Source organism: Notolepis coatsorum, assembly GCF_963971535.1.
Source record: "Notolepis coatsorum genome assembly, chromosome: 7".
Lineage (NCBI taxonomy): Eukaryota > Metazoa > Chordata > Actinopteri > Aulopiformes > Paralepididae > Notolepis > Notolepis coatsorum.
The window spans coordinates 142777236-142786699 of NC_140171.1; the positions used below are offsets into that span (position 1 = coordinate 142777236).

The window sequence follows — 9464 nt, forward strand, 5'->3', positions numbered from 1 at the left end:
GTCTACCTGATGATCATGTTTAGTTAGACAACTAACCTCAAACCTATCTACATGTTTAGTTAGACAACTAACCTATCTACATGTTTAGTTAGACAACCAACCTATCTACATGTTTAGTTAGACAACCAAGCTATCTACATGTTTAGTTAGACAACCAAGCTATCTACATGTTTAGTTAGACAACCAAGCTATCTACATGTTTAGTTAAACAACCAACCTATCTACATGTTTAGTTAAACAACCAAGCTATCTACATGTTTAGTTAAACAACCAACCTATCTACATGTTTAGTTAAACAACCAAGCTATCTACATGTTTAGTTAAACAACCAACCTATCTACATGTTTAGTTAAACAACCAACCTATCTACATGTTTAGTTAAACAACCAAGCTATCTACATGTTTAGTTAAACAACCAAGCAACAAACCTATCTACATGCCCCTGGGAGAGCAATTTAACATGTTTATATATAACCATTTCACTGCCACACGACAAATGGTTAACCCTTTCACAACCACACTACATAAGGTTAACCCGTTCACTGCCACACTACAGACGGTTAACCTTTCACTACCACACTACAGACTTAACTGTCTGTAGTGTGGTAGTGAAAGGGTTAAACACCAGGTCCTGAATCTGCTCTAGTCAGTGTGGTGTTCTTTTACTGTGATCTTTATTCATTGGCGTCCTTCAAGTCATGCTAAAACATTTAGCTTTTAAAAACCATAAACTGCTTATTTTTTTTATTTTTTTTTACACAAATATCACTTGTATCGTTTTCATTAAATTATGTTAGGATGGTCCCCAAGTGTATCTTCATGAGAAGGATGGAGGTGTGAACAGTAGATGGTAACTTGGTGTGTGTTTGTGTTTGTTTGAGTAGGAGCTGGTGGACAAGCGCAGGACCATGATGGAGGAGTATCGTCAGTACAGGGAGGCATCGGTCCAGACACACCAGGATCAGAAGAGTCTCCGCCTGGAACTCAGAGGAGGTAAGGACCAGTGTTCATTTAAATGATAGTCATCAACAAAGCTTTTTCCCCTGACGACAACGAGACGAGACGTTAATGGAGATCATGTGACACTAACGTGACTAAATGATTCATGCAATGTCATTGACTAAAAACAACGACACAAAATGTAGTTTACAAAATAAAATCTTGCCGAAATCTCTTGTAGCGCAGAAGAATAGGAGTCGGAGTCTGGATGTCGAAAGCGCTAAACGTTTATTCAACTTCAACACTCTGTTTACTGGGCTTTGCTTGCAGGAACTCGTTGGCCGACAGAAAAGTAACAAACAATATTGTCCGTGCGGAACCCTTATCCCTAACACATGGTTCCGTGGGTGAATTATGTTGAGTGGCGAGACTAAACAGAAAAAGACTAAAACTAAAATGCTCAGACCTGTAGTTGACTAGTTGACTAGTTGACCCTACGCTTAGTAGGGTCTGCAACATAACAAAATTAACTAAATGCTAAGCATTTTCAGTAGTTTATTGAAAGATGTTGGTGGAAAAACCATACCAAATAAATTGTTACTCAATATACAACATTTTAAAGTGTTAAATAAAAACACATATGGGGAGGATCTTTATGGTTGATTTCAGTCAGGGATAAATTGGGATGAACAGATACTGATACCAGACAGATACCAGACTAATACCATGTCAATACCAGGCTAATACCATGTCAATACCAGGCTAATACCAGGTCAATACCAGGCTAATGCCATGTCAATACCATGTCAATACCAGACTAATACCAGGTCAATACCAGGTCAATACCAGGCTAATACCAGGTCAATACCATGTCAATACCAGGCTAATACCAGGTAATACCAGACTTGAAGAGTAGGGCTCAACTCTGGCCAAGATCCACTCAAACGCCAAGAACTCAGAAACAGGGCTTCTCTCCGAATGCGTCGCTGAAATGTGTTGCGTTTCCCGTCACGCAGGAGTGGACACTGATGAACTGGACAGTAACGTGTTGTTTTTCCCGTCACGCAGGAGTGGACACTGATGAACTGGACAGTAACGTGTTGTTTTTCCCGTCACGCAGGAGTGGACACTGATGAACTTGACAGTAACGTGTTGTTTTTCCCGTCACGCAGGAGTGGACACTGATGAACTGGACAGTAACGTGGAAGACTGGGAGGAGGAGACCATCGAGTTTTTTATCAACGAAGAAATCATTGCCCTCGGAGATCTGTAGTCCCTTTACGCAGGTAAGACTCACTCAGGCACTCACAACACAGTGGGTTCACATGTCCACTGTACTCATCCAGATACAATGTGTTTAATGACTGAATTCGGTCGTTAAAGAACCCAGGACGACTATCGCAAAGAGTAGTTCCCCAACGTTCCTGGCCAAATTCCCAATCAGGTCTCTGACATCAAGGCCACCTAATCATCCCCTCCCCTTAATTGGCTGATATCAGTCCCTGTCTCCTGAGCCATTCAGCCATTGTGTAGTGTGATGTGTGCCTGGTGCCAGTGTATGGCAGTCATTGAGCCTGCGTAGCCCAAGGTTGGGTCTTACCAGTGGTGGTGAAGGAGGCAATTTCCACCCTACATTGTGGGGAGCGCTTTGAGTGTCTAGAAAAGCGCTATATAAATATAATCATTCATTCATTCAATGTGTTCCACACTCACAGTCCCTATCCACGTAATGTATGTCTGTAAGGAATGCACAATCACTATGGACTGAAGCAGAAACCTCAGATTATGAGGTACTTGCTTAGAGAACTAACATTGAGAATTGGTGAGAATTATGCATTAAAATATTGTTACCAGTCAGATAGGTGAGTGTCAGTCTCCTCTCTGTACGGTCAGTATACTATAAACCTTAACCTCACTGGAGACCTCACGCCCAATGTTAAGTTAACTTTGGTGCTTGGTACTAGTACAGTTGAACTTCCGTTCAATCTTTGTCCTTCGCGCATCCTGCAGTTCTTGAGCCGCGGCCGTCCGCCTGCGTGGTCGGCCCGCTGCCCCGGATGGGTTCTCCACCTCCACCACCGTATTGGACTGGCTGCCACTATCAGACATCTTGCTGTAATGCCAGGACGTTCGCTGTTCTAGAATGTTCCGGAAGGTTGTGGATGTTCTAGAAGGTTCCGGAAGGTTGTGGATGGTCGAGGTTCTAGAAGGTTCCGGAAGGTTGTGGCTGTTCGATGGTCGAGAATTGCACGGTCATCGTGGTGCATATAAGTTTTACTGTAACTGTCCCTCTTGCAATGATGAAGCAACTCGTCTTTGATGTTTACTGATTGGCTTTATTTCCGTTCTAAGAGAACATCTTTATTCCGAACCGTAAAACTGTGAAAACATACATGAAATACAATCAATCACGGCTCAAACCATAACAACATACATACAATTTATCGGTCGTTACAAGGGTGGTTGTTAACCCAATGAACTTAACTACAAGCGCAGTACAGCCCCAAACGTACCTTATTGACTGCATGCAATATGAGAGGACTGTTATGGAGGAAGGTGTCGATGTGGCTTGTCTGGAGATGGTGACGAAGTGAAGGGACGAACCTTATAGGGTCTCAGTATTTATACACTAGTGTCGATCTATTATGACATCACAGGCCAAAGGACCGCCCGCCAGGGCGATCCCTTATGACATCACAATGACCCAGAGCATTCTAGCCTGTTATAACCGGTTCTATTATGACATCACCACTGCAGTTACACTAACTGTGCTGTTAGTTAGCCTACTTCTACTGCAGCCTTTACGGTAATCTGAGCAGAGGGGAATGTTCTGTTAGTTAGCCTACTTCTACTGCAGCCTTTACGGTAATCTGAGCAGAGGGGAATGTTCTGTTAGTTAGCCTACTTCTACTGCAGCCTTTACGGTAATCTGAGCAGAGGGGAATGTTCTGTTAGTTAGCCTACTTCTACTGCAGCCTTTATGGTAATCTGAGTGTAACAGAGGTACCGCATGTCTATCCACAGTGGCGATGGACAGTGTAGTGAAGTGGCTGTGGACGTTAAGCGGTACTGCAAGTAAACTCACTCCCCAGAGGCATCCAGACCCATTATCAAGCAGTGAATTCACCTCTTGGTCTAGTCATGGTCTGTGATGCGGCGCGGGAGACCGGGGTTCAACTCCCACTCAGGGCATGTCAAATAAGACCGGTTACATGAGCGGAGGGGAATGTTCTGTTAGTTAGCCTACTTCTACTGCAGCCTTTATGGTAATCTGAGCAGAGGGGAATCTACTGCAGCCTTTACGGTAATCTGAGCAGAGGGGAATCTACTACAGCCTTTACGCCGGTAATCTGAGCAGAGGGGAATGCGCGCGGTTGTTGCTCTTCACTTGTTGAACTCTACGGAGGCTGTGGCCACTATGCTGTTGAGAGCGTGAAATAAACTGGAGTACAAATAAAACAGTCGTCTTATTTGCAGACTAACACCCAACACTAACCTGGAACTATAAACCTTCACCTTACTGGAGACCTAACACCCAACACTAACCTGGAACTATAAACCTTCACCTTACTGGAGACCTCACACCAACACTAACCTGGAACTATAAACCTTCACCTTACTGGAGACCTAACACCCAACACTAACCTGGAACTATAAACCTTCACCTTACTGGAGACCTCACACCAACACTAACCTGGAACTATAAACCTTCACCTTAGTGGAGACCTCACACCAACACTAACCTGGAACTATAAACCTTCACCTTACTGGAGACCTCACACCAACACTAACCTGGAACTATAAACCTTCACCTTACTGGAGACCTCACACCAACACTAACCTGGAACTATAAACCTTCACCTTACTGGAGACCTCACACCAACACTAACCTGGAACTATAAACCTTCACCTTACTGGAGACCTCACACCAACACTAACCTGGAACTATAAACCTTCACCTTACTGGAGACCTCACACCAACACTAACGTGGAACTATAAACCTTCACCTTACTGGAGACCTCACACCAACACTAACCTGGAACTATAAACCTTCACCTTACTGGAGACCTCACACCAACACTAACCTGGAACTATAAACCTTCACCTTACTGGAGACCTCACACCAACACTAACCTGGAACTATAAACCTTCACCTTACTGGAGACCTCACACCAACACTAACCTGGAACTATAAACCTTCACCTTACTGGAGACCTCACACCAACACTATCCTGGAACTATAAACCTTCACCTTACTGGAGACCTCACACTAGGGGTGGACAGTATGGTCTAAAATTTATATCACGGTATAATTTGAAGCATAGACGTAACGGTATATATCACAGTATCAGTGTTTCCGTTAGAATAATTTTTTTTGCCTGATAGGCAGGCTATATAAAGAATGACATCCTCAAGGCATGTAGATTTATAATATTTTAACTTAAAACTAGGCTACTTTTGCGTATAAAGTCATTATATTCCAAATAAAATAAGTCCCGAGTCGAGACTCCGTGCTGCTCCCATTGCAAACAGCGGGGCTGGATGCTGGATTTTGCTAGAAGCATATGTAGCTGCAGAGCCGCAGAGCCAGGGGCTCTTTCAGGTCAATTCAGGGCAATTCAGCCGTTGGGTGGGGGGGCGCTGTTGAGCGGCCTGTGACCAGACCTGAAAGAGCCCCTGGCTCTGCGGCTCTGCAGCTGCATGCTATTTCGCAAATCCACTGCTGCAGCCGTCCTCCCGCTGCAGCCGTCGTTATCATAACACTACACGCATATCATAATGTTTACAGCAAACTGTAGTTGATCACCAGGTATGTTTTATTAACGTAGAATAATTCATATAAGAAAAACGATAGGTAAGATCTCTTACCTTTCTCCACTGGTTAAAAATGCCAGGAACTGAAATTGAAACTTGCTGTGCGCCGCGGTGATATGTGTTTATTATGAAATGACAATTGCGTGTTGACACGCCCAGTGCGCGAAGCCTCCTAAATAACTTTTTCCAGTTTGCACATAACTATTATCTATGACTAATTCTATCTATTTTTAGGGGCAAATGCGATTGAAATAGTCGCGCTGTGGTTACATGACGACGACGCCATTGCTATTTTAGAGCTGCTCTACCGGTTACACGGTATAGTCAAAATCCATACCGTAGAGCAAATTCATACCGTTTATACCGTATACCGTTTATACCGTCCACCCCTACCTCACACCAACACTAACCTGGAACTATAAACCTTCACCTTAGTGGAGACCTCACACCAACACTAACCTGGAACTATAAACCTTCACCTTACTGGAGACCTCACACCAACACTAACCTGGAACTATAAACCTTCACCTTACTGGAGACCTCACACCAACACTAACCTGGAACTATAAACCTTCACCTTACTGGAGACCTCACACCAACACTAACCTGGAACTATAAACCTTCACCTTACTGGAGACCTCACACCAACAGTCTGCAGCTTGGTCGACGAGTGATTGGTCAGTCTGCAGCTTGGTCGACGAGTGATTGGTCAGTCTGCGTGTAGACTTCATGAGTCATAATCGGAATACATTTATTTGTATTGCTGTGCTGCAGGTTGTCAAGAATTCGTTTATTTTTTATTGACAATCATTAACATAAACAATATAAATGCATGAATACAAAATGATTCCCAGAATAAAACCATATGCCCTGTGTAGGAAACTGACAAAATAATGGAAAAGCAGACGGGAGGAGGGGCGGAGATTGCACTCGTCACCAATGCAAGAGACTCCGGTCTCGAATCCCGGTGTCAGCATTGCCTGCGGCTTGGGCCAGTCGTCATACTATCTCAATTGGCAGAGGTAGCGGGTGGAAGTCGATGGGTGGGGATTGGAATGTTGTGGACAGCGACTCCTACAGGTCGGTTGGGTGACGCTTGCACAGCAGAGCCAGGAAGTATCGGGGGCAGTGTGAGCCTCCCACGCGTTACTCCTCGCCACTGAGAGTCTGCGCTGTCTGGTGAAAAGATGCAACAGGCTGCCTCCTTGTGTACCGGAGGGGACACGTGATGCAAGGCTTCTATCCTCACTACAACCGACCAGTGGGGGGCATAGTCTAGCAACGTTCAAGACAGGGGAGGGGAGAATTGGCCATACGAAATTGGGATGGGAGAAAAAATGCAATTTTTTACACACAGGCAGAACAGAAATATATGCAACACATTTATCTTAAGAGATTTTGTTCCTCCTTGTTCCTCATTTTGTCCAACACCGTGTAGTTGCCTCTCGTTGCCACAGGATGCCACCGTTTAGTTTAATATGAACACTGTAGTACAGGCATGGAGCTGCCAGAGCATATTTAACCCTTTCACTACCACCGAGCCACCCGAACAACTGCCTCTTTGAACTGCTGCGGTCAGGCAAGCGATACCGGAGTCTTAAGGCGAGCACAGAAAGACTCAGAAGAAGCTTCTATCCCCAGGCCATCAGGCTGCTAAACGAACAATAAACACTATGCAACAACCATCAAATGCACACAGCACACACACCCACACGCACACACTCACTCAAACAAACAACACACTGCAGCACCCACTCTCCACACTTTAGATCACACAAACACACTTTACACTTTATATTTATTGATAAAGGATTTGCACTACAACTCGTACACCTACTGTGAATTGTACCTAAATTGCACCTCGTCCCATTTCTGCCTTGCACTATATAGTATTGTATATTAGTACACTGCACAGTATTGTATATTGTATGGTAACTACGTCTATTCTGCATCGAACATTGTACATATGTCTAAACTGAACACTGTGACCTCATTTTTTTACTTGTAATTTTACTATGTTATTTTATTTCATACTTATCTTGTCTTGCACAGTCTCTGGAGCGTAACAGTAAGAAGCATTTTGTATAAAAGTATTCTGTACTTCTGTATGACAACTATTAAAGAAACTTGAAACCACACTACCAAAGGGGTTAACCCTTTCACTGCGACAATACAGAAGGTTAACCCTTTCACTGCCACACGACAAAGTGTTGATCCTTTCACAAACACACTACAGAAGGTTAACCCTTTCACTACCACACCGTTAAGAACTGACCCATCTCTCTCTCTCTCTCATCAGTCCATCTGTGTGTGTGTGGAAGGAGGGAAGAACTGACACGTTGATTGGAGGAGGAGGACGACGACCACCAGCTCTGAATCTTGGGATTCGTCTCGCGAGTCTCAACGTTCAACCGTAGTGACATCATCAAAGCACGCCTTGTGGAGCAGCAGCAGTCGAAAGGGAGAAGAGAGAGGAGGCTCTCTCTTGATCATCCCTGCATTATAATCTGGCACTTAGTAATTTAATCATACTTCCTCCCCCGTTTTCTTTTTCCACCATTTGGATTCACTCACTTATTTCACCCCCCTTCTCTTTCTTATTATCGGGACTCCTGGCCATGTTGTTGACGTTGTGCCCTGGACTTAGCGTCACCATGCTAGCGCGACCTAGCGTCACCATGCTAGCAGCGGGGCATCGCCGGGGAGCAGAAGAGGGTGTCGTAGCGTTGGGGAGTGGGGGTGTCGAGACCAAACAACAAGTATCCTGGTTAGTTAGTGTACCGAGGCGGCGCTATAGTGGCCTGTATCCTCCTCCTTTCAGATTAGATCTCCACACTGGGAGGGGGGGGGCGCTGTGGGGAGACATTAAAATAAACATTCAAACGCCAGTGATTCAACGCCTCTGTCTTTACTTCATTTTGTTTGTCCCCAAGTCTTCAAATGTATGTATAAATAAATGGTTGCCAATAAGATTAGATACATTTTAGTACAATGAAATGAAGTTTGCATTTAATGCAATGTAGCAGTAAAATGCATTGCAGTATACAGTATACGATGTGAATAATATAGTGTGTATATATATATATATATATATAAGTATAAGTCTTTATTTTGTCATCAGATTAACACACACACGATGGGCGACCCACAGGAACACACATGCACTGAGTCCCTGACTAAATGTTCTCTGCACCTCCCATCCTGTCGTCGTCGTCGTCCCCCCCCCCCCAAGGGCAGCCGGGACCAATCCAAGTGCTCCTGTCCGTCTTCGTCAGGGAACGCGACAGCGATCTGTTGTGCATGTTTTTCCATTGGGTTTATCTTATTGGGAGGGGAAGCCCTTGTGAGCACGGGGGGAGAACATGCGAACTCCACACAGAAAGATACCCCACCTGGGTACCTGGCAACCTGGTCCCAACGGGGGAATCAAACCCAGGACCTTCTAGCTGTGAGGCGACAGTGTTAACCACTACACTGTGCTGCGTACAGTGTTTTATAGATAAACTATATATAGTGGTATAATGAATGTACAATGTAAACAGTAGATATGTATGGGTTGAGTATAGGCAACAGATACAGTATGATGTAGGCCTGACTATTGCCTGGCATAAAGAATTACCGGTACTTAATATCCTGTGTTAGTAATTCAATTATTTGTTCATGCAAGAAATTATGTACTTAAATGTGATATATATTATTTGTGGCTTGT

The 9464-nt window shown here is 44.2% G+C and overlaps 1 protein-coding gene across 1 annotated transcript in view; it reads left to right on the top strand.

Annotated features, from left to right (window-relative positions):
* Window positions 1–8643, top strand: part of eif3ba (eukaryotic translation initiation factor 3, subunit Ba) — a 29887-nt gene extending 21244 nt beyond the window's left edge. Inside the window, exons 17-19 of the mRNA XM_084318969.1 lie at window positions 885–993; window positions 2112–2225; window positions 8055–8643. Coding sequence (XP_084175095.1) covers window positions 885–993; window positions 2112–2212 — 210 coding nt within the window. The 3' untranslated portion in view covers window positions 2213–2225; window positions 8055–8643. The remainder of the gene's footprint in view (window positions 1–884; window positions 994–2111; window positions 2226–8054) is intronic.
* The last annotated feature ends 821 nt before the right edge of the window (window positions 8644–9464 follow it).